This window comes from Ostreococcus tauri, assembly GCF_000214015.3.
Source record: "Ostreococcus tauri WGS project CAID00000000 data, contig chromosome 10, whole genome shotgun sequence".
Classification (NCBI taxonomy): domain Eukaryota; kingdom Viridiplantae; phylum Chlorophyta; class Mamiellophyceae; order Mamiellales; family Bathycoccaceae; genus Ostreococcus; species Ostreococcus tauri.
In genome coordinates, this window is record NC_014435.2 from 193,195 (window position 1) to 215,749 (window position 22,555).

General features: G+C 60.8%; 15 protein-coding genes across 15 annotated transcripts; 9 read left to right on the forward strand and 6 right to left on the reverse strand.

Annotated features, from left to right (window-relative positions):
* Nucleotides 1-98: 98 nt before the first annotated feature.
* OT_ostta10g01180 (Proteasome A-type subunit) lies at nt 99-812 on the forward strand (the record flags this gene model as incomplete). Its single annotated transcript, XM_022983128.1, has 1 exon — nt 99-812. One exon carries the CDS (start codon nt 99-101, stop codon nt 810-812), a length of 714 nt encoding a protein of 237 aa, XP_022839767.1.
* A 143-nt stretch (nt 813-955) lies between these two features.
* On the reverse strand, nt 956-2,450 carry OT_ostta10g01190 (Transcription factor DP; the record flags this gene model as incomplete). Its single annotated transcript, XM_022983129.1, has 2 exons — nt 956-2,260; nt 2,367-2,450. The coding sequence occupies 2 exons, from the start codon at nt 2,448-2,450 to the stop codon at nt 956-958; spliced, it is 1,389 nt and encodes a 462-aa protein (XP_022839768.1).
* Nucleotides 2,451-2,792: 342 nt separating this feature from the next.
* On the forward strand, nt 2,793-3,305 carry OT_ostta10g01200 (unnamed product; the record flags this gene model as incomplete). Its single annotated transcript, XM_003081506.1, has 1 exon — nt 2,793-3,305. One exon carries the CDS (start codon nt 2,793-2,795, stop codon nt 3,303-3,305), a length of 513 nt encoding a protein of 170 aa, XP_003081554.1.
* Nucleotides 3,306-3,375: 70 nt separating this feature from the next.
* OT_ostta10g01210 (Serine/threonine-specific protein phosphatase/bis(5-nucleosyl)-tetraphosphatase) lies at nt 3,376-6,324 on the reverse strand (the record flags this gene model as incomplete). Its single annotated transcript, XM_022983131.1, has 1 exon — nt 3,376-6,324. One exon carries the CDS (start codon nt 6,322-6,324, stop codon nt 3,376-3,378), a length of 2,949 nt encoding a protein of 982 aa, XP_022839769.1.
* A 226-nt stretch (nt 6,325-6,550) lies between these two features.
* Nucleotides 6,551-8,410, forward strand: OT_ostta10g01220 (unnamed product; the record flags this gene model as incomplete). The annotated part of the gene is made up of 1 exon (XM_003081508.2): nt 6,551-8,410. The coding sequence occupies one exon, from the start codon at nt 6,551-6,553 to the stop codon at nt 8,408-8,410; it is 1,860 nt and encodes a 619-aa protein (XP_003081556.2).
* A 72-nt stretch (nt 8,411-8,482) lies between these two features.
* OT_ostta10g01230 (Zinc finger, DHHC-type, palmitoyltransferase) lies at nt 8,483-9,394 on the forward strand (the record flags this gene model as incomplete). Its single annotated transcript, XM_003081509.1, has 1 exon — nt 8,483-9,394. The coding sequence occupies one exon, from the start codon at nt 8,483-8,485 to the stop codon at nt 9,392-9,394; it is 912 nt and encodes a 303-aa protein (XP_003081557.1).
* Nucleotides 9,395-9,426: 32 nt separating this feature from the next.
* Nucleotides 9,427-10,533, reverse strand: OT_ostta10g01240 (BRO1 domain; the record flags this gene model as incomplete). Its single annotated transcript, XM_003081510.2, has 1 exon — nt 9,427-10,533. One exon carries the CDS (start codon nt 10,531-10,533, stop codon nt 9,427-9,429), a length of 1,107 nt encoding a protein of 368 aa, XP_003081558.2.
* Nucleotides 10,534-10,634: 101 nt separating this feature from the next.
* On the forward strand, nt 10,635-11,702 carry OT_ostta10g01250 (unnamed product; the record flags this gene model as incomplete). Its single annotated transcript, XM_003081511.1, has 1 exon — nt 10,635-11,702. The coding sequence occupies one exon, from the start codon at nt 10,635-10,637 to the stop codon at nt 11,700-11,702; it is 1,068 nt and encodes a 355-aa protein (XP_003081559.1).
* A 113-nt stretch (nt 11,703-11,815) lies between these two features.
* Nucleotides 11,816-12,970, reverse strand: OT_ostta10g01260 (Beta-lactamase-like; the record flags this gene model as incomplete). The annotated part of the gene is made up of 1 exon (XM_022983132.1): nt 11,816-12,970. The coding sequence occupies one exon, from the start codon at nt 12,968-12,970 to the stop codon at nt 11,816-11,818; it is 1,155 nt and encodes a 384-aa protein (XP_022839770.1).
* Nucleotides 12,971-13,255: 285 nt separating this feature from the next.
* Nucleotides 13,256-13,747, reverse strand: OT_ostta10g01270 (RNA polymerase, Rpb8; the record flags this gene model as incomplete). The annotated part of the gene is made up of 1 exon (XM_003081512.2): nt 13,256-13,747. One exon carries the CDS (start codon nt 13,745-13,747, stop codon nt 13,256-13,258), a length of 492 nt encoding a protein of 163 aa, XP_003081560.2.
* A 1,606-nt stretch (nt 13,748-15,353) lies between these two features.
* Nucleotides 15,354-17,938, forward strand: OT_ostta10g01280 (Histidine kinase-like ATPase, ATP-binding domain; the record flags this gene model as incomplete). The annotated part of the gene is made up of 3 exons (XM_022983133.1): nt 15,354-15,422; nt 15,564-15,607; nt 15,958-17,938. The coding sequence occupies 3 exons, from the start codon at nt 15,354-15,356 to the stop codon at nt 17,936-17,938; spliced, it is 2,094 nt and encodes a 697-aa protein (XP_022839771.1).
* A 251-nt stretch (nt 17,939-18,189) lies between these two features.
* OT_ostta10g01290 (Peptidase A22A, presenilin) lies at nt 18,190-19,463 on the forward strand (the record flags this gene model as incomplete). Its single annotated transcript, XM_022983134.1, has 2 exons — nt 18,190-18,396; nt 18,564-19,463. The coding sequence occupies 2 exons, from the start codon at nt 18,190-18,192 to the stop codon at nt 19,461-19,463; spliced, it is 1,107 nt and encodes a 368-aa protein (XP_022839772.1).
* A 204-nt stretch (nt 19,464-19,667) lies between these two features.
* On the forward strand, nt 19,668-20,204 carry OT_ostta10g01300 (unnamed product; the record flags this gene model as incomplete). Its single annotated transcript, XM_022983135.1, has 1 exon — nt 19,668-20,204. The coding sequence occupies one exon, from the start codon at nt 19,668-19,670 to the stop codon at nt 20,202-20,204; it is 537 nt and encodes a 178-aa protein (XP_022839773.1).
* Nucleotides 20,205-20,381: 177 nt separating this feature from the next.
* On the forward strand, nt 20,382-20,866 carry OT_ostta10g01310 (Thioredoxin, conserved site; the record flags this gene model as incomplete). The annotated part of the gene is made up of 2 exons (XM_022983137.1): nt 20,382-20,441; nt 20,609-20,866. 2 exons carry the CDS (start codon nt 20,382-20,384, stop codon nt 20,864-20,866), a joined length of 318 nt encoding a protein of 105 aa, XP_022839774.1.
* Nucleotides 20,867-21,101: 235 nt separating this feature from the next.
* On the reverse strand, nt 21,102-22,433 carry OT_ostta10g01320 (Protein of unknown function DUF760; the record flags this gene model as incomplete). The annotated part of the gene is made up of 1 exon (XM_003081519.2): nt 21,102-22,433. The coding sequence occupies one exon, from the start codon at nt 22,431-22,433 to the stop codon at nt 21,102-21,104; it is 1,332 nt and encodes a 443-aa protein (XP_003081567.2).
* Between the last annotated feature and the right edge of the window lie 122 nt (nt 22,434-22,555).

Sequence of the window (22,555 nt, forward strand, 5' to 3'; positions counted from 1 at the left end):
GATCTGTTGGAACCACGCCGTCGCGTCTCCGAGCGTCATCGCGTCGCGCGCGCGCCTCGAGCTCGGTCGACGAACGCGCGCGGGGGGTCGCACGCGTCATGTTCGCCACGAGATCCGAGTACGACCGCGGCGTGAACACGTTCTCGCCCGAGGGTCGTTTGTTTCAGGTGGAGTACGCCATCGAGGCGATCAAGCTCGGGTCGACCGCGATCGCGATCAAGACGAAAGAAGGGGTCGTGCTCGCGGTGGAGAAGCGCGCGACGTCGCCGTTGATGGACTCGTCGTCTTTGGAGAAGATCGCGGAGATCGACGCGCACATCGGATGCGCGGTGAGCGGGTTGACGGCGGACGCGTGGACGATGGTGGAGCACGGACGCGCGGAGTGTCAGAATCATTACTTTACCTATAATGAACCGATGCCGGTGTTGTCCTGCACGTCGTCGTTGTGCGATCTCGCGATGTCATTCGCTGGAGAGGGGGAGAAGCGGATGTCGCGGCCGTTTGGCGTCGCGCTCCTGGTGGGCGGAAAGGACGACGACGGGTATCACTTGGTGCACACCGATCCGAGCGGGACGGCGATGCAGTACAAGGCGAAGGCGATCGGAAGTGGGAGCGAGGGAGCGCAGACTGCGTTGCAGGAGGAGTACAGGGAAGATCTCACGCTCAAGGAGGCGGAGACGTTGGCGTTGAAGACGCTCAAGGCGGTGATGGAAGAAAAGGTGAACGTCACCAACGTAGATGTCGCGCGCATAGCGCCGAATTACGTCAAGTATTCCGATCCGGAGATCCAAGAGATCATCGACAGGTTGTGATCGAGGTCGATGTGTCGCTTCATCAATCATCGTGGCCTCGCTACGCACGTAGGACTAGGACTAGGACCGGATTTTTATCGTTCCATGCACGAGCTCCATTTTACAAGGTTGTGAAGTTATTCACCGCCACGACCCGTACGGCTTCAACTCTTCTTTGTTCGCTTCCCTGTAACCCCGGTGTTCTCCTCGAGTGGCGACGCGGCTGTTGTTTTGCGCTTGACTGCCGGCTCCTCGTTCGTCTCCGTCGACTTACCGGTCGTGTCCAACCCACTCGGACCCGCGTCTTCTCTCGGGATGCGGATCGGATGCTGTTTGATCATTTTTGTCAAGACGTGGAATCCGTCGTGGATCTGAAACGGCGTCTGGTTGAAGTCCAGATGCACGTGTCTTTGATCCTCTGAAATTTCTACGTCCACCTCTGCGTCCGCCTTGGTTTGAATCAAAATGAATGGGAGTTGAATGCCCGTTATCGGCGCACCGTTCGACTTCGCCATTGCTTCGCGGTTACGATCGACGAGCGCGATGATGGCGTCGTGTTGCTCCACGAGCTCTGCAAGATGGTTCACCTTCTTCTCGAACTCTTCGATTCCGGCCTCACTCGTCGCCCAGGTCGGCGCAGCCGTCCTCGGCGTTGTAGCCTCGGGCGTTCCCGTCGTTCCGGCCCTCTTCGGGGGTAGCTCCCCGGGTTTCATGCATCCCGGCGGGTAGCCGCTCCAGAAAATCTCCTTCTTCTTCTTCGTGATTATGCCCACAGCCTCGATCACGTTGAGCGCGTCGTACACGCGGCGCCGCACGTTCTTCTCATCAAACTCCGTGTTCGCCTGCTGCGCCGCGAGCCTGAGCTCCTCCACGAGCTCATTTGCCACCTCATTATACGACGTGTGCATCTTCTCCTCCACTTTCTCGCACACGCGCATGCTAAAATGCCGCAGGCCCTTTTGCTCTCGCTCTCCAGGCGTCTGCGCGGATGGCGTTGTCGGCGTCTGTCCCGCGGGCGTCTTCCGAGCGCTCGTCGACGCTTTCGGCGTCGAATACATAGCATCTACCTCATCTCTCGCGCTCGCATCTCCCCTGGCTCTTAAACTCGCGCGCGCATCCGCGATGGACGCGCGCGCTTCGATTACGTATTTCGCCGCCGCCTGCATTGAAGCCTCAGCCGCGTCTCGATCGTATCTCGCCGTCGACGCGCTCGCCCCCGCGTGCGCGACTCCGACCCGTGGCTCACCCATCGCATCACCGACCCCGAAACCCGTCGCATCTCGCAAACGCACGCGATCGGGCGTCCCGAACGCGGGCGTAAACGACCCACCCAGCGCGTCCGGCGATTCGCTCTTCCCGCTCGTCGTCGCCGCCCGCCGCGACTCCGCAAACTCCCGCGTGAACGCGTCCTCGCCCTCAAACCTCGCCTGTCCCAATATATCGTCCACGTTCGCGTATCCCAACACTCCCTGTCGTCATCGTCACCGTTCGTCAGTCCCGCGCGCGTTCGCGTCCGCGTGTCTAAATATCTCATCGCTCCGACCGTTCCAATCCATCGCTCGCTCCATCGCGCACCTCGTCCCGTAACGCGTCGAACAACTCGCTCGCCAACGCGTCATCGCTCGCGTCCGTCCTCGGCTCGCGCCATCGCGGCGGCATCGCGTCGTCGTCGTCGTCGTCGACGCGCCGCGTCCGTCGATGCGTCGAATCGTCCGTCTTTGGCATCCACCACCGCGTCGCCGCGCCGGGCCACGCGTCGCGCGCCACGCGCGCGCGCGCCCGTCGGCGGGTCTCCGACGCCTCGCGCGCCGGTCTCCGACGTCTCGCGCGCGACGCGGGCGCCGCGGTGCGACGATCGCCGCGCGCGATGGGTCGATTGGCTCCGGCGGAGCGGTCGGTGTTCGTATTCAGCGTGTTCGTCGCCCATCACGTAAACCCTGATTGGTCGCATCGATGACGCGCACGTCGATGACGCATTCGCCATTCGCGGTCGCCCGCGGTATGCCGCGCGACGCCACCGACGCGAACTCGGAGGTCTCGTGCGCGCTGCGCGTCGTCGCGCGGAGCGCGGACGGGCGAAAACACGTCGTGAGCGAACGCATGGGTTTTACATTTCGATGGCGCGCGACGACGCATTCGAGCGTCACGGTGGCGCTGGTTCCGGTCGACGGACGGGCGACGCACTGGAGATACGAGCGCGTGATCACGCGGGAGGTGTTCGATGGCATCAAGGCGGAGCAGACGCTGACGCTGCGGGACGCCGTGGGGTTGGCGGAGACGTGCGCGCGGGCGCTCTCGGAGGACGGCGACGGACGACTGAGCGTGCTCTCGTGCGAGAGCGATGGGAGGGCGCGATTGGAGATTGTCGAGGACGGTGGACATCGGTTGGTGAGCGTTTTGGAACTTCCGTTCGTGGCGATGGGGGAGGAGGCGGTGAGACGGGAGGTGAGCGAGGAGTACGCGTCGATGCAGCGCGAGCTCGGCGAGTATCGTCGCAAGTTTGGAAGTTTGTAATGAGGATTGGAGAGAACGTGTAGAATGAGTCGTTTGGGAATCTTAACAACGCGCGCGTTCCTAAAATATTCTAGATCGGGTTGATGAGACCGATCGTCGGCTGACTCTGGCCGAAGCGACCGCGTGGCGGCGTAGGTGGTCGCTCTCGATTGACGTCTTGGAGCCAGAGGTTGTCGTCGATGCGGTCGGAGGGAGACAAGGACTCCATCGCGATCGGAGGCAAGGGATGAATGAGCTTGGGATAGAGCGTCAAGTCTCGACCGAGCACTAAGATTGCCCCCGCGTTGTTCGCGGTGCCGCAGTAGTTGGTGGCGCTGAACACGGTGAGCAACTGACCTTGGGCAAAGCGCTCGAAACCATCCATGACGCACTCGTGCGCGCGAACGATCATCTGAATCCCGTTCGTCTCACAGAACGCCCTGACTCTATCGGGACCGAACGTCACGAGTCCGGGCCCGCGAGCGTTCGGGCGCAAGCCCTCGATGCCGTCGTTCTCCGTCGGATCGCTCCATAGGATGTCCATCAATTCTACGCCGCCGTTCTCCATCGTCAGCGGACGCTTAAGATCGTTAATCTGCGACAAATGCGTCACGCTTCGCCCGATACCGCCGTGCATGCAACAAATTCGATCTTCAATGACAGCAGCGAGTGGAAGCCACTCGAACAGACTGTTGAATCTTCGCCACACTTGATCGCCAACAGCTTCGCCGAGGCGCTCGACGCACTCGATGCGGAATCCAAACAGCCCGTTTATGTCGGACTCTTCGTGGTTCCCGCGGAGTAAGTGCACGGAGTTCGGGTACTCGATCTTCAACGCGAGCAAAAGCGAAATGGTTTCCAAAGAGTACGCACCACGATCGACGTAGTCGCCGAGGAAGACGTAGTCGATGTACGCGATGTCGCCCGCGGTGGATGGCGAGCCGTATTCCGCGAATAAACGCATCAAATCCCCAAACTGACCGTGAAGGTCACCGAAGATCTTCGCCGGCCCGTTGACCCGCAATACAGTTTCCTCATTCTTGAAGCAGTGCTCCGCGGCATCGCACAACTCGTTGATCGCGGCCGCGTTGAGGAAGAAGCGTCGATCTTGGCTTGGTTCCCATGTGTGAGGATGAAGCAAGTGCGTGATCACCACCCTGTGCACGGGTTGCGCCCCGAGCTCAGCGGCGCGTCTCGCACGAGCCAACTTCGCTGGTGTGTCTCCTGGGGTATACATGTCCGCTCCCGGAGTGCCGATGCGCCGCGCTTCGTTCTCAAACTGATCGATGGACAGTTGACGCACCATGCTCGCCACCCCGCGAGGGGTCGACTTCGATTCCGAGTCGTACGGAGCGGCTGCGACGACAACCGCACGATGATGCAACCTAACCTCCGAAGCTGGCGTGCGTCGCGCATCGCCCGGTGAGCCTAGACCGGCGAAACCTGGAGACGGCGTGTGCACGGATGATCCGCCAGGAGAGCCGGAATCGGACCCGCCGAGCGAAAACTTCCGTCGAGCCACTAGGTCGAGCGCCGCCGCTGCCTCTTGTGCGCTCGCGTGACGCAACTCTTGCTCGGCATTCGCGTTCATGCCCTCCGGAGAGTCCGGCGAGCTCGGCGAGCCTCCGAGCGGACGTAACGTAACCTCTGGCGGCGAGCTAGGCGAGCTGAACGATCCATTCGAGTACGTCGCGTCGCGTTGAGTATTGATGGCGAATGTGTCGCGCGTGTTCCTGGGAGAATGCATCCCAAGAATCTCCGCCGCCAGACCGGTATCGGTGAGCCAGTTACGCCAAGCCAACGAGTTCGGGTCGATGAGCGTCGCGAACTCTCGAGAGCGCTCGGCTCGCGTAGTGCCGCTCTCCTCTGGAGGCTCCTCGAGTACGACCAAATCATCCAACAGCGCGCCGTTTCGCAAGCCACCGTGAACGAAAATGAATGGACCGTATGATACGCTCGCGTGGCGGCATCGTGGCCCCACGAGCGCATTCGCATCTTGAACTAAGCCCGTCTTTGGCCCGTCTCTCTTGCATTCGCGCCACCCGGTGCTGCCGCCCGCGGACGTGTCAAGCATCGACATCGTCGTTTCCTCGGGCACGAGTTGTCCCCCCGCGGACGCACCACCGGTTATGTGCAACCTCGTGTCCACAAAAGCGGTGGCGTGTTGGAACCGACGTGTCGGGGCCTTACCCGGCGCTTCGGCCCACTCCCAACGTCCGTCACGGTGCCTAGCCAAACCGAAGGCATCGTTGAGCGCCATGCCATCCGCGCCGCGTCCACCGCACAGGAGCAACAACCCATCCGTGCGCGTACTCGCGCTCGCATACGTTCGAGGGCTCGGAGTCGGCCCCGTAGGGTTGCACTTGCTCCACGCGTACGGCTTGGTCGTGGTGTCGAGCACCCACGTGTCGCCCAGGCACTTGGACCCATCTGTACCGCCGATGACGACCAAAAATCTTTGCGCGACGAAACTCAACACGTGCGCGTACCTCTGCCCCGGACCATCCCCTTTGACGTGCACGCGATGCCACTTCGGATCCTTCGTCGCCAGATCCAACACGTACAAGTCGCCGTCGGCCAACCCGTCCGGACCGATGCCTCCGTGCACGACGAGCATCCCACCCACCGTGGCCGCCCCGTGCGCCGCTCTCGCGCTCGGCACGTCCCCACCGCATTTCAGCTCGTCCCACTCCCCACCCTGCGGGTCGAACACGCGAAGATCGCTCGTCGCGCCGCTCAGTTTCACCCAGTTCGTTCCGTCTCGTCCGCCGCCGTGCAGCGGACTCCCTCCTCTCCCGTCACCCAGCGCGCTCGCGCTCGCCCCCTCCAGCTCCGTGGCCCCACCAAAGCACACAATCTTCGTGCGCTGATTCCAACGCAGCGCCGTGAGCGTGTGTCCACACCGCGCGCCCGGGGACGCGTCGTCCCTCGTCGTCTTCGCTCGATCGCCATCGTGTCGTTGATTCGTCGTGAATCTCGCGTTCGTCGCGTCATCAAACCCACGCGCGCGCCCGTCTCGGGCGAACGTCGCACCGAGCATGCTCGATCGCGCGCGCGCGATCGCGCGTCGCGCCGTGCGCGCGCGCCGACCGACGCGCGGGGTTTTTATTGTAGTTTAAATCGGGATTGCAGCCGCGTGGCGATAAAAACGTCTCGGACAGATGGAAACACGTAGTGTGGCGCCGAGACGTCTGTCACGAGAACACCATCGATCCGACCGTTCCACGCGCGCGGCGACGACGAGACAAAGCGTCCCTCAGAGCGTCATGCGCGTCCCCGCGCGCGCCCCGCTCGAAGCGATCGATGGGAACGTCGCGACGCGCGAGCCGACGGCGTTGGAGGCGCTCGCGGCGACGGTGCGCGCGACGCCGGAGAAATCATCGCCAACGGTCAGCGGGCGAACGACGGTGGCGAGAAGGAGGACGACGACGACGACGGACGCGGTGGCTCGAGAGCGTCGCGAGGACGATGGATGCGATGGCGATCGCGCGGACGTCGGGAATCGGGACGATGACGGACGGTACGCGGAGACCGTGGCGTTGTTGCGACGCGCCACGCGCGCGCTGCGGAGCGAACGCGAGCGAAGCGCCGAGCTCGAGGTGGAGCTGGAGAATTCTGTGGAGGAGACGCGCGCGCGGATTCGCGAGCGGGAAAAGGCGGAGGCGGAGGCGGGACGAGCGGTGAGAGAGGTTCGAGCGGAGATGGACGCGCTCGGGAGGACGCTGGAGGAGGTTGTCGAGAGTCGAAGAAAAGCGCGAGAGGAGACGGCGACGAGAGAGAAGGAGAAGGCGGCGCTCGAAGAGATGCTCGAACGCGAGCGAGAGGCGCACGGGAGAGAGATCGAGGAGTTGCAAGCGGAGATGGAGATTGCGCGTGCGAGCGCGGAGAATTCGTTGCGCGTCACGAGAACGAGAGATGGCATCGAAGTCACCGCCGAGCTATACGAGCAGTCCCACGCGATGGAGAAAAAGGCGCTCAAGGAGGCGCAGCGCGCGAGAAACGCGTTGGTGGAGCAGAAGAAGACGTCGGAGGCGCTCGAAAAGCGCCTTCGCGAGACGCGCTCTCGCGCGGATTTGGCTGAGGCAAAGTGCCGCGAATTGAAATCCGCGCAGAAACGGTGGGAGCGCCTGGAGTTGAGCGGCGATGCCGCGTTCGCGCAGTCGCCCTCACCGTCGATGACTCCTAAAACGCTTCGTCAGAGTCACAGGGACGTGCGAGCGTACGCCGCACAGCGCGTAGATGTGTTGGAGAAGGATGTGAAAACAACAAAGAGCGAAGCCACGCTCGTTGCGGCCGAGCTGGATTCCAAATTAGCGGCTGAGTCTGGTATGCGTGGGGCGACGCAGGGAGCGCTCGAGAGTGCTCGAGCGCGCATACGTGTTCTCGAGGGAGAACGCGACGTACTCCGCGCGCAACTCGACGCAGCACAAAGCGAGGTGGCTGACTTGAAAATGTCGATAAAGTTGACTGAGGAGCGCGCAGTACAGGCGGAAGAAACGGCGGCGAGGGAAATTGCGAACGCCATGGACGCCGTGGATCGCATGCGTTCGGCAGAAGATGCCCTGGGCGAGGCTGCGCACGAAAATGCTGTCGCGCTGAAGGCGAAGAGTGCGATGAAGAGGCGAGAATTCAGCGAACAACTTCGCGCGCTCGAGGAGCGCATTCGCATCGCCGAAGTTGAGCGCGACGTGGCGACGCAGCGCTTTCGAGACTCTAATGACGCACGACGCGCGGCGGAGGCTGAGCTGGAGGCAATACGCGCTGATCCAAACTCTATCGCAGAGCGCGTTCGCGAGGCTGAGACGCGCGCTCAACGCGCCGAGGATGAACTCGAAAACGTTCGCAAAGCCGCGCTCGCGGGTCGTCGGGCCGCGAACGAGACGCTTTCACCGCGTTCGACGAGCGTTTCGGAGCCCAAGCACTCGAGATCTAACGTCATTGAGGCTTCGTCGTTCCGTCTCGTCAAGCCGACTCAAGCGAGACGTCACCCGCGCGAAGTCGCTGTCGACCTCGTGCACAGCCTTCGCGAGAAGCTCGAGGCGAGCTCACCGTCCTGGACGCGGAAGTCGAACAGTAGACTCACTAGCACCGATCCCTCGTTCACGACGCCCACCAAACACGCGTAGTTCTATGTAAACAATCGCGAAACCGGTTAGTTGGCTTCGAACCAACCGTCCGCGCGTCACTCTTCGTCCGCCATGCCCCTCGCGCTCGCCCGAGTCGCCGGCAAACTCGCCCAGCGCGCCGCGGGCGACGGCTCGGACGCCTCGACATCCAGGGCGATCGCTCCCGAGCGTCGTAAACGTCTGGCTCTCGTCGCGTTCACGCTGGTCCACGGCGTCGGTTTCACCGCTCTGCGACTGAACTCGAACGATTTAACGCGCTCGGAGACGTCGAGGTCGACCGCGCGGACGCTCTTCGCGTTATTCACGCTCGCGGTGACGTCGTTCGCGCGCGTGCTCGGGAGCGACCCTGGATACGTATCGGGCGCGGAGATGGCGGATGCGGAGCGACTGTTGGAAGAAGCCGCGGAGCCCGGAAGCGGCTGCGCGCGGTGCGACACGTCGAGCACGCCGCTGCGAGCGAGACACTGTCGAGTGTGCGATAAATGTGTACGGAAGTTTGATCATCACTGTTTTTGGGTCGGGACGTGCGTGGGGGAAAGGAATCACGGACGGTTTTGGATGTTTTTGGCGGCGCAGACGGCGCACGCGGCGTACGGGACCTTCGTGGCGCTCACGGGCATCGTCGGAGCGACGGTGAATCACTCGACGTGGAGGGAGGTGTTCGATGATAACGTCGGTAGCGCGCTCGCGGTGGGATACCTGAATCTCATGCTGCTCTTCGTCATGTTTCTGTTGGTGTTTCACAGTTATTTATTGCTCAGCGGACAAACGACGTGGGAGGTGAGCGCGCAGAAGCGAGTGACGTACCTGAAGGATTTGCCGAGCGGCTCGAAGCCGTTTGACGAGGGCGCGGTCGCGAACGTGAGTGCGGCGTGTTATCCCGCGTCGATTCCGAGAACTTGGCGCGTTCCGAGTCTCGCCGCGCTCGAGGCGAAGGCAAACGATCAGACATTTTTCCAAAACGATCGATATAGCTGCTTCTAGAAATGTAGATGTTACACGCGCGCGTTGTATAGCTAATTCGTGAAAAACGAAAACTTGACCGCGTCGCTCGACTCAAAATCGATCGCCTTCGCGACGACCGCGGGCTCGGGGAGTGTGGTGGTCGGCGGCACCTTTTGAAAGAAGATGACGGAGTTCTCATCCGTCACCGTCTTTGCTAGTGTTTGATGCCTCGCGGAGATGTCATCGTGGTACCTCGCCCACATGCTGTACTCTCTCGAAGCTCGGAAGCACACCTTCAACGCTTCCTCAGCGCACTTGCATGCGGCGATGGCTTCTCCGCAGTGCTCGCGTTCTCTGAGCCTCTCGCCGTGCGCAAGATACGCCTCCGCTTCGTGCGCGCGTCGCATGAAGAGCACGCTCGCGAGGACGCGAATATCCACTCCGTTCCAGTCGCATCGATTATTCTGTAACACCGCGTCGGCATCGCGATAAAATGCGCTCGCCGCGACGTGCAAGCGCGCGCGCAAATTCCAACTGACTCCGCGCTCACGCGCTCGCCGCGCCGCCGTTGACTGCGCGTCACCGAGCGACATCAAACGAAAAGCATCCGCCATCGACGCCGTGAGCTCATTCGCTCTCAAGTCCGCGCTCAACTGTCCTCGCAGCGGCGGCAAAGCTTTCGTCGACAAGTATTCGAACGCGCCCGCGGCTCGTCTCGCCTCTGTCGCCGCCCGCTCCGCCGCGGCTTCCCCCAACTCCCCATCCGCGTTCGCTCGCTCGCTCAGTGCGTACGCGCACGACCGACGATGACACGCCCCGACGCCGAAGATCGCCATGCACTTCTCGCCGTACAAGCCGGTGCTCGAGACCACTTTCCGAGTCCCATCCTCCAGCGTCGACGTCCACCTCGGCGCGCTCGCCTCCGCCTCGTGTGCGTCCGCCTCCGCCTCCTCCAGCGCTTCCGACGCCTCGCTCGCGACTTGCGCGTATCGCGCGTACGCTCGCAGCGCCCCGTCCGGGTCACCGGCGTCGCTCGTCGCGCACGCCCGTCGAGCGACGTTGAGCGCTCGCAATCGCTCGTGATTTAAAGAATCGCTCGACGCCGCGCCCTGGACGACGAACTCGGCGTCCACGGGCGCGTACGCGGCGAAGTGATCGATCGGGACGACGAACGCCATGCTCGAACGACGCGCGCGCGGGTGTGCCGTACGTCACGGTTGCGCAAGAGATTAAGCCACCGCATCGACAGTTGACGACGCGCGCGCTCTTCGCGCGCGCGATGGCGTTCGTCAAGCGCGGCGTCATCGCTCGAGCGCTCGAGCGTGGGATTCCGTACCCGTACCTCGCGGTCGATCGCGCGTGGACGACGGACGCGCGCGCGGCGAGGGAACGAAGCGTCGAGCGCGTGGTCGAGGTCGAGCGACCGTCGTCGTCGTCGTCGTCGTCGTCGTCGGGTCCCGTCGTCGAGAGCGACGCGGTCGTGAGGTACGATCGAGCGACGCTCTTGGAATTGCGCGCGAGCGCGCTCGCGAAAGGAGCACCGGTGGGAACGAGCGAGGAGGAACGCGCCGCGTACCCGTGGCGCGCGACGGAGGCGAGCGCGCGAGACGGGTCGAGCAGATCGACGACCGTGCGGACGGTCGTGGGCGTGGACGCGGAGACGGACGATGTGCGGGTGGATGCGGATGATTACGCGATTCCGGACGACGACGACGCGATGCGGTCGATGTTTCAGGATGGAGAGGCGTACGTCCACGCGGCGCGGTTCATGCGGGCCGCGGACGCGCGCGCGTCCTCGATGACTTCGACGAGCGGATCCGTGCGTGTGACGTTTCGTGACGGGGCGATGCGTACGTTTGTGAGGAAGACGATGCGCGAGCGGTTCGGGGGACACGTCAATCGCGATCATCGTGAGACGACTCGGGCTCAGGTTACGGGTATCCTCTACGGGACTACGCGCTTCGTGGACGGCACGCGAGAGATTAGTGTAGCGTTCGCGCATCCGTGGGACGGTGACATCCTGAATGTCGTATCGTGGTTAGCCAGTCAGACGAGCGCGGCGGAGACCACGGTGGTGTCTCCGGTGGGTTGGTTGCGAGCGAATGCGAGTCTCGGTGCGAGTCTGCCGAGTGAAGTGACGAGCGCGTACGAGAACGCGCTCGCGCTCAAGACCTCGACATCGGCGAGCGCTGTGAGAATTTTCGTATCGCTCGATGTCTTGACAAGCGCGTGCGGGCCGCTGGTCATGGAGTGCTATGATCTCAAGACAAAGGAGGAGGTGGAGTTTTCGCTGAACGGTGACGACTGCGCAATGTGGGACTCAACTGTACCGGCAGATGTAGACTAGCTTGTGTAAAATGATGCGGTTCTCGCGATATGTGATATACCTGTGTTTTTATTACTTGTTATTGGAGCTCAGGTTTGTGACCCTCGGTCTTGAGCGCGTCTCGCTTCTCGTTCTCAGTCGTCGATGCCGCATTTCAAGTTCGCCGGAAGCGCTTTGTCGATCTGCTTGGGATAATCAAGCTTCAAGTTGTTCATGATCTCGACGAATTCCTCTTTCGTCTTAGCGACGCCTAAACGAGGATTCAGCGCCTTCTCCTCCGCGATCGTGCTCATCGTTCGTCCCTGGTAGTCGTGCGCGGGGTACACGAGCGTCTCGTCCGGAAGCACGAAGAGCTGGTTTCGTACCGACTCGAACAGCTTCTCGCTCGATCCTCCCTGGAAGTCGGTGCGACCGCACCCACGAATGAGCAATGCATCACCCGTGAATACCATATTATCGCATACGTAGCTCACGCATCCGTCGGTGTGCCCGGGTGTCGCGCGAACCTCCAAGTTGATGGAGCTCGAGTCGGCGCCGAACGAGATGACGTCTCCGTGCTCGACGAACATATCCGCTCGCGCCAGTGACGCCTTGGAGATGACGCTCTTTAATCCCGGAATTTTCTTCTTCAAGTCACCGGTTCCGGTGATATGATCGGCGTGACAGTGCGTGTTGATGGCGTACTTCAGCTTGAGTCCCAAGCCGTCCACCACCGCGATGTCTCGCTCAACCATCTCCTTCACCGGATCGATTAGCACCGCCTCCTTCGTAATGGGACACCCAAGCAAGTACGTATACGTCGAACTCCCGCTCGTGTCGAACAACTGTCTGAAGATCAAACCATCTGATCTCAACGAGTCGCGCACGAACGCAGCGAGCGGCGGTTTAGAGAAAAACTTCAAGCCCATCTCTCGCGCCCGCTGCAGCGCCCCCGCCTGCGGCCACTTCTTCTCTCGCGCCTTGTACAAGATGTATGCGATCGACGCCCGCGTCGCCGTCGAGCACTGCACCATGGTCGGTCTCGGTAACGTCTCCATCGCTTCGGTCAGCGCGTTCGCCAATCCTCTCGTCAGCGTCGATCCCTCCACCGTCACTTGCTTAAACGCCTCCCCCAGCGCGCTCTTTGCCGCGAGCGGGAAGTTCGCATCGCTCTCAGGATTCATGTATATCCACGACGCGAACTTCCCATCGCTCAGCGCTTCCTGCACGTCCGCCTGCGAGAGATCGCCCACGAGGACGACGCCATCCGTGCTGAATTCTCGCACGTTCGGTAACGACGACACCGGCATGGCGGATGTCGATCGCGACGTGCGGTTGACGCGCTCAAGGGATGAACGCGCGCGCGCACGCGGAAGCGCGCGGAGGGTGGCGGTCGTTCGCGCGAGCGCAGCGCGCATGCGTGTGCGGGATCGCGATCGGTGCCGACGAGGCGGTGCCGAACGTGCATGTCGGGTGTTTTCGACGCGTGTCCGAATCGGCGAGTGGTGACTCGTGAGGAGGAGAAGTCCCGCGCGCGCGGGCGAAGGAACCGTTTCTTCTTCGCTATACACACTACATCACGGCGGAACTCGACCTCACACGGCGCGCATCAAGAGATAAATCCTATCGTCCACGTCGACTTCCTGTAAGCTCTTGGGATCCGCCTTGAGGTTCATGAGTAGACCGCCGAAGGAGACGAACGCGCTCGCGCGCGTCAACCCGCCGGCGTTCTCCTCAACCTTCTTGTAACACTTCCCATACATCACGTACTCGTACCCGTCCGCCAGAGAAGGCTTACCGCTTTGATCGAACGCGTCGTCCTCCGGGGAGCCGTCGAGGGAGAGCGTCGGCGCGAGCGCGAGGGAGAACCGCTGTCCGACGCTCAGCGGGTACACGTCCACGTTGACGTCGATCGTGAGCTCGGCGTCGAACTCGCTCCGGCACTTGTACCTCGACACGCGGTCGAACTTCTTCCCGTCTGGGTCCCTATCGATCACCTCGAACATGTCCTCGAACCGCGTCGCGCCGCCCGCGGTGGCCTTTTGCGCGCCCGCCGCGGTCGATGCCTTCTTCTTGCTCCCAGCCATTTCTCTCCACCTACGCGTCGACTTTTCTCGATCTGAGACGCTTCCGATCCACGCACGAGCGTCACGCTTCGATCACTCGCGGTTCGACGACACTCTCGATCGACCGCGCCCGCCGTCGACGTCTCTCGCTCGTCGGAGCGACGCAAAGAATCGCTCGACGGACGAACCCCTGGTGTCGCCGCCAAAGCTCGACGATTCATGATTCATGACCCATTCCCGACCCCCTCGTGTGCCACATAGTCTTACAAGTAAGCGCTGGCGCGTGGTCACCATACGATGTTAAAGACATTGCCTTTGATGCCCGTGACGTGAACAATGTATGTATCATGTACCATTGACGAGTCAGGAACCGGAATTACCCCCCGCAAAAGGTATATGGATTCGTGGAGAGCTGATTTTCTGGACCCGCGCGCCGGCGCCGTCCGAGCGATCACTCGAGGGCGCGTTGTAAGCATTAACGTGCCGTTGGTTCAAACCTCTCGTTTCAACGCTCGCGGTAGCGGTTCGACGACGCGCGGCGCGCGGCAAATTTCGGCAAATTCGAGCAATTTCCGGGCCGCAGAAATTTTTTTCAAAAATGTATGGGAAAAAGTAGTTTTTGGACGACGGAGAACGCTGTAGACGCTTTCAGACGGCGAGATCGGCAGTGATTGGTGTCGTCACTGTTTACAACGTTCGTGCGGCGTCGAGGCAGGTAGGGTGAAGATGTCGCGCAGTTCAACTGCGTCGGTCACTAAAGATGCATTCACGATGCCACCTGGAGATACGTCAAAAATCGGTCACGCTGCCCCGCACGACAGCTTGCTCGATCGCCTGACGCGGAGTTCTCGATCGCGCGAACTTCTTCCGTCGTTACCGCGAATCTCGCGCGCGCCGTCGACGCTCGAGCGGTCGCACTGTGGAGACCAATCGATGATTCACATCGCACGCAATCACATCAATTTGCACCTTAACGCGCGTTGCGACGCCGAATCGCGACGAAAATCGCTCAAATTTGGAGAGGAAAGTGAAAAAACGTCGACGAATCGATCCGCGGCGTGAACTCGCGCCGCGTTTTCTAAACCCTAGAAAATAGGGTTTACGGTCAACATTGCTCGCCCCAGCGTCGCGCCTCCTTACGACGCCGCGACGCGCGCGCGCGCGCGATCGGCAGACGAAACCGTTCGCGTCCGCGTCCGCGCTCGCGCTCGCGCTCGCGCCGTCGCCACGCGCGGGTCCAGAAAATCAGGTCTCCATCGCATCGCGACTCGTCGCGTCAACGAGGGGTCTTCGACGGGTCGTGACTCGCGTTTCTCTCGCGTACCCCCTCGCCGGGATTTTAGAGCCCCCAAAAGAGGTCGATTCACGACTCGTCGTGTGCGCCGTGTCAAAATCCATATACCGCGGGAGGGTCACCGACCCTCGAGTTACACTCTTCGGGTATGGTGACAAAATGCTCCCTAAACATGGAGCGTACGACACGACACGCGAATTTCCCTGACATGCTCTTACATTGCACAGAGTACGTAACGCTCAAAAACGCGCGAAAAAGAAGCTTCTAGACACGACGGCGCGGCGCCGATGCGCGCTCGAGCGTCACATCACACCGTGCACAGTCGCGTTCACCATGAGCGAGGACACCGAAACGTTCGCGTTCCAGGCCGAGATCAATCAGCTCTTATCGCTGATCATTAACGTGCGTTTATGAGCGAATCACTCGTCGCTTGAAGAGGAGCCGTCGCGAAAGATGATCCCGAGCGCTGACTCGCGGCGGCGTGCGCGATGGCGCGATTGAACCACGACTGACGATGATCTGTGGACGTTTCACGCGTAACAGACGTTCTATTCGAACAAAGAAATCTTCTTGCGCGAGTTGATCAGGTACGCGAGCGCGTCGAGCGCGTCGAGCGCGTCCGAAGCACGAGATCGCGATGGCCGTGGCGAAGACGCGACGGGCGCGTGCGCGCTGGAGTCAACGCTTTTCGGTCGTCGGGATCGATGGGCGCGGTCCAGAGGGCGTTCGAGCGGAGAATTGGATTCGTGCGAAACGTTTCGCGCGCGATGCGCGTCGGTGGTGTCCGCGAAGGGGCGTGAGCGAAGGCACGGGCGTGTCGAAGCGTCTTCGACACCAACTTCGCGAGCGTTTTCTAGAAGCAGCAGCAGAAGATATCTGGAAGTTGGTTTGCCTCTTTTTGACCGCGAGACTGACGATTGTGTTCTCGCCCGCGCAGTAACTCCTCCGATGCTCTCGATAAGATTCGCTTCGAGGGTTTGACGGATAAGTCCAAGCTCGAGTCGCAACCCGAGTTGTTCATTCACATCGTCCCGGATAAGACGAACAACACGCTGACCATCATCGACAGCGGCATCGGTATGACCAAGGCTGATTTGGTCAACAACCTCGGTACGATTGCGCGATCCGGTACCAAGGCATTTATGGAGGCGCTCACTGCGGGCGCCGACATTTCCATGATCGGCCAGTTCGGCGTCGGTTTCTACTCCTCCTACCTTGTCGCTGAGAAGGTTGTCGTGTACACCAAGCACAACGACGACGAAGGCTACCGTTGGGAATCCCAAGCCGGCGGCTCCTTCACGGTGACCAAGGACGCGAGCGCGAGCGAGCTCGGCCGCGGTACCAAGATGGTCCTCCACCTCAAGGATGATCAACTTGAGTACCTCGAAGAGCGCCGCTTGAAGGACTTGGTGAAGAAGCACTCTGAGTTCATCTCCTACCCGATCTCTCTCTGGACCGAGAAGACGACCGAGAAGGAAGTGTCTGACGACGAGGCCGAGGAAGAAGGCGAAGAAGAAGAGGGCAAAATCACCGAAATCAAGGATGATGAGGTGAAGGAAAAGAAGACGAAGAAGGTGAAGGAAGTCTCTCACGAGTGGGCCATCATGAACAAGCAAAAGCCGATCTGGATGCGCAACCCGGAGGAGATCACCAAGGACGAGTATGCCGCGTTCTACAAGTCGCTCACCAACGACTGGGAAGAACAACTTTCCGTGAAACACTTCGCAGTCGAAGGTCAACTCGAGTTCAAGTCTGTGCTCTTCGTCCCGAAGCGTGCGCCGTTCGACATGTTTGACGGCAAGAAGAAGGCAAACAACATCAAGCTGTACGTCCGCCGCGTCTTCATCATGGACAACTGCGAGGACATCATCCCGGAGTACTTGGGCTTCGTCAAGGGTATCGTTGATTCTGAGGATTTACCGCTCAACATTTCTCGTGAAATGCTCCAGCAAAACAAAATTCTCAAGGTCATCAAGAAGAACATTGTCAAGAAGTGCCTCGAAATGTTCAACGAAATCGCTGAGAACAAGGACGACTACACCAAGTTCTACGAGGCGTTCGGCAAGAACTTGAAGCTCGGCATCCATGAAGACGCGCAAAACCGCTCCAAGATTGCCGATTTGATCCGCTACTACTCCACCAAGTCTGGCGAGGAGCAAACTTCTCTCAAGGATTATGTCACGCGTATGAAGGAGGGCCAAAAGTCCATCTACTACATCACCGGCGAGTCCAAGAAATCTGTCGAGAACTCTCCGTTCATTGAGAAGCTCAAGAAGCGCGGCTACGAAGTCCTCTATATGACCGACCCGATCGATGAGTACGCCGTTCAGCAACTCAAGGAGTACGACGGCAAGAAGCTTGTGTCGTGCACCAAGGAAGGCTTGGAGCTCGACGAGACGGAGGAAGAGAAGAAGCAAAAGGAAGAAGTTGCGGCTCAGTACGAGAACCTCTGCCGCTTGATCAAGGACATCTTGGGTGACAAGATTGAGAAGTGCATCGTCTCTGATCGCGTTGTCGACTCGCCGTGCGTCCTTGTCACCGGCGAGTACGGCTGGAGCGCAAACATGGAGCGCATTATGAAGGCTCAAGCTCTTCGCGACAACTCTATGAGCAGCTACATGTCCAGCAAGAAGACGATGGAGATTAACCCAGACAACTCCATCATGAAGGAGTTGCGCAAGCGCGCCGATGCGGACAAGGGTGACAAGACTGTCAAGGACTTGGTGCTCCTCGTGTTCGAAACCGCCATGCTCACCTCCGGCTTCTCCTTGGACGAGCCGACGACGTTCGGCGGCCGCATCCACCGCATGATCAAGCTCGGTCTCTCCATCGACGAGGACGACGCGCCGGTCGCGGATGACTTGCCGGCGCTCGAGGAAGAAGTCGACGAGGGTTCCCGCATGGAAGAAGTCGACTAATCAAGACGGGAACTGGACTGTTCGTGCAAAGTCGCCTTGCGTTGGGAACCGGCGATGATTCTAGATGGGATGAAAACACATTGATTCGCTCCTTACGAGTCGAATAAAAAAATGAAAGAATAATATGCGTGCAATAAGAGAGAAGCGACGTTGTTCGCACCAATTCACAACATCGACCCCGTCGCTCACCTCGCTCGCCTCGCTCGCTTGCTCGTAGTACTTTCCCTCACAAATCGTCGCGCGCTGGCGCCATGCCGCCCGATCCAGCGGAAGGGAAATGGGCGCGCCGGAGACTCACTCGACCGAGTCGATCGGAGCTCGTTCGCACGATCGGCGCCGTCGTCGTGCCGGTCTCCGTCGCGATGCTTCTTTGCGTCGCCCTAGTGGAGCTCCTTCGAGACGATTTCGAAGACACCGGCGACGGCGGTGGGGTCTTCAGCGCGGTGTACACGGAGAAGGTACGTCTTCATGAACGATTAATCGATCGACGCGCGAACGCGACGCGACGCGGGTGGAGACGACAAAGGCGACGCACGCGGCGAGGAGGGTGTTGGAGGTGCGCGCAGTCGCGACGCAGTGCCGAAGAAGACTGACGACGACGGCGACGGTTCTCACCCGCGTGTAGACTTCGGACAATGATATGGTGAAGTTCAAAGGAAGCGTGCTGAACGCGATCGTGTTCGTCGTGTTCATCACGGTGATGACGTTTGGGATTTTTCTGTGCTTCAAGTATCGAATGGGAACGTTCATCTGGGCGTACATGGGGTTCAGTGGATTTCTCATATTCGGGGTTTTAGGGACTGATATCTTTATGCGATTGTTGCAAAGGTTAGACATAGCGATAGATGTAGTGACGGTGGGGTTGGTGCTGTGGAACTTCACCGTGGGCGGGGTGTTGATGACGTTCTTCTGGCCGGGTCCGCTATTGGTGAAGCAGGGATATTTGATCTGCATCTCCACAATCGTGTCGTTTTACTTGACACGAATACCGGAGTGGACGACGTGGTCGGTGTTAATAGCCATGGCTCTATACGATTTGTACGCCGTGCTCACGCCGAACGGCCCACTGCGACTCATGGTTGAGTTGGCCCAGGAGCGAAACGAGGATATCCCGGCGCTTGTGTACGAATCGCGCGGCATGAACGACGATAGCAATAATGGAGCGTATCAACGAGCGAGTGTGGATGATGGGGACGCGAGCGCGGGCGCAGGTGGCGATGGTTCCAGAGGCAGCTCTGACGAGAAGTACGGTCTTCCCGATTCCATCAAACTCGGACTCGGAGACTTCATCTTTTACAGCCTCCTCGTCGGTCGAGCCGCGATGTGGTCCTGGATAACGTGCGCCTTCTGTTTCATCGCCGTCATTTCTGGCTTGGTACTCACGCTCTTCGCCCTGAGTGTACACGGCAAGGCTCTCCCGGCGTTGCCCATTTCCATTGCACTCGGCGCCGCAACGTACTTCCTCTCCAGCCGCTTCGTCGAGCCCTGGATCGTGCAGTCCTACGCCCGCGCGATGTGCGCGTGAGCGATAAATGCTGATAATTTCACATTGTATTATACCATGCACGCGCTCGTTAGCCATCTCACGACCGTCGCACGACCTACACGAGTCCATCCTCTCGCGCGCGGAGGATAGAGACGAAAGGCTCAGGGTAAGCTTTTCCTTCCACTTCCCATCGCCGCTCGCCCCACACACCGCGTCGCGCTTTGTCGCGCTTTGTCGACGCCCATGTCCATCGCGAGCGTCTCCGCGCGCGTCACCGCCCCTCCCAGCGCCCGCGCGCGCGTCGCTCGACGACGCGCGTCGCTCGTTCGCGTCCAGAGCTCAGCCGACGGCGCGGGTGACACGCCGTTCATCGACCGTAAGAGCGCGCAGGAGGCGGCGAGGAAGGCGCTCCAGGGTGCCTTAGGGGGTAAGGCGGAGAAGAAGCTCAGAGCGCTCGACGGGGGTGGGCCCAGAGGTCCGATCGACTGGTTCTTCGGCGGCGGCGGCGGCGGCGGCGGCGACGGCGGCGACGCGCGAAAGATTGCGGGTTGGATTTTCATCGTCTTCGCCGTGCTCACGCTGTTCAAACCGGTGACGGCGATCGCGGTGAACGCGATGTATTACGCCTTCGGCTGGCGCACCGGTCGAGAGGCGCCCACCGAGGCTGAGCTCGCGAGCGCGAACGCGCCCGCCGACGCGAGCGTCATCGCCAAGTACGCCGCGGACGACGACGACGACGACGACGACGACGACGACGACGACGACGCGGGCGACGATTAGCACCACCACCGAGCGCACCGTTTTCGCTCATCGTTTTCATGTCATCGCGCGTAGCATCTCTCGCCCGTCGCCTCGCGCGCGCCGCGCGCGTTCCTCGAGTCCTCACCCATGGTGACCCCCCCTCGAGCGCGCGTCGACGCGACCGATCGCCCGCACACGCGCGCGCGAGCGAACGCGATGGTGAAGCAACTCGCGAGCGCCGAGGAATTCGCCGCGATCAAGGCGGCCGGTAAGCCGGTGCGTGAGAGCGGCGATCGGATGCGTCGACGCGGACCGCGCCCGGCGGGTCACGGCGACGGAGTGAATGCGCGGTTGGATCGTCGGAGGATCGAGATTAAATTGGTGTTCGTTGATCGTCGATCGCGCGAGCGTGGACTGACGGGCGCGGTCTCGAACGCGCGCAGGTGGTGGTTGATTTCACGGCGAGCTGGTGCGGACCGTGTAAGGCGATCGCGCCGCACTTCGAGGAGTTGTCGACCAAGTACCCGGAGATCGTCTTCGTGAAGATCGACGTGGACGAGCTGGAGGACGTCGCGGGCGAGTGCGGAATCTCCGCGATGCCGACGTTTCAAGTGTACTCGAACGGCGTGAAGGTGAGCGAGATGACGGGCGCGGATCCGGCGAAGCTGGCGGCGCTCGTGAAGGACGCGAGCGAGCTGTGATGGGGCTACGCGAAAGGTTCAAGACTTGGACGCGCGGATCCGGCGAAAAGCCTCCTCGACCGACGAATCGAGCGCGCTCTGCTCGGCGACGGTGCGAGTCACGCGCGTTTTACGTAACGCAATCATTTGGTGTAATCAACTACAACTCTTTGTTGGACGTAGTGCGTATAGAAGCGTTGTCTAAAAGCGCACGCGTCGCGGGGCCTCGTCAAATATTTCGGCGCCCGCCTCGACTTTATGCTGGAACGTTTCCGCCGCCGTTCCCGCCATCATCGTCGTCATCTGGGTTACGAAGCGACGCACCGGGCGGGCCTGTCGGACCCTTGGGCGTGGGCGTCAACAACTTGGCGTTGTATCCGTCAATGTACGTCTCAGACTGGCGCAAAAAGTTGCCAAACGCGACAGCCTCCAACACGAGACGTCTCTGGGATGCGTACGCTAGGGTGAGAGTTTGAACCTTCTTGCTCGACACGGCGTCATTAACCGCATCCATGAGCTCCTCCGGGGTCACTGCGTTCATTCCCACGGCGTCCTGCATCTCGCGTTGGAGCTCTTCGATGGAGCCGAAGAGCGCCCCCGTTTGGCGCTCCGCCACCATTACCCCCTCCATCGAGACGATTCTTGCAGTTTGCGCCAGCGTCATCTGGTCGAAATTTTGAATATACTGTTTGAGAGTCATTTTGCTCCTCGACTTGCTCGCTCCAGCGTTCGCGTTCGGGGAATCGGCGAACATGTCAAAATCCGCGCCCCCAAAGTTTTCCGGCGCCGCGTCTGCCTCGTCGATGGAGTCCATCGCACTCGCGCTGTTGAACAAACGTTCCAATGCCTTGGCGCTCTCCATCGGGTCGAGAGGTAGTGTCCCCATCGCGCGGTCGAGCTGAAATCTCTTGTCAGCGCGCGTGATAAAATATCCAAACATGATGGACGCTGCGTACACTTGCGCCGCCTGGAGCTTGGACATGCGCACAAGCTGTGACGAGTACGCGTTCTCCCCTGCGCCTCCCAAGACCGCCATGAGATGTTCGCGTACCATTTCTAACGCCTCCTTACTATGCACTCCGTCCGTCAATCGATTCAGATCAATCCCCTTGAGCATCGTCGTCTCGTCCAGCGGCGGAAGCATATCTACTCCGACGCTCAGAAACTTTTGAATGATGCTAGTGTACATAATGTCCTCCAATCCGTTCCTTCGCTCCAACGCTCGAACATCTGCGATGCGCTTATACAGCACCAACTGTTCGCTCGACTCTCCCGCGCGCGCGCCCTCTTCCTCAATCTCCCGAACGAGCGCGTCGAGCTGCGAGTCCACCGCGCTCTCAAACATTTCCGGCGACGTTCGCAATATGTACGCCAGCTGCTGCCCCCGAGGGGACTCCGGCGTGCTCGGCGCCTTCAATCCCGCCGCTGGATTCTCTCGAGCGTCCCCGAAACCCTCCGCGCGCGCCGTGATGCGACCCGAGCGTCGAGGATACGCGCGCAGCGAGCATTTCGTATTGATCTTTTCGCCGCCGTACCGTGCGCTCAGGGCGCGAGACGCCGTGAAACTCGGCGCGGCGACGCGAGACATCGCCGCGCGCTGTCCCTCTCTCTGCCGACCACGAAGACTCGCCGGCGGCGACGAGAAGCGCGCGCGTGTGCGGTGCCTTCGGAAGACGTCGAAACAACGTCGTCACGAGGGGGTCATTCTTG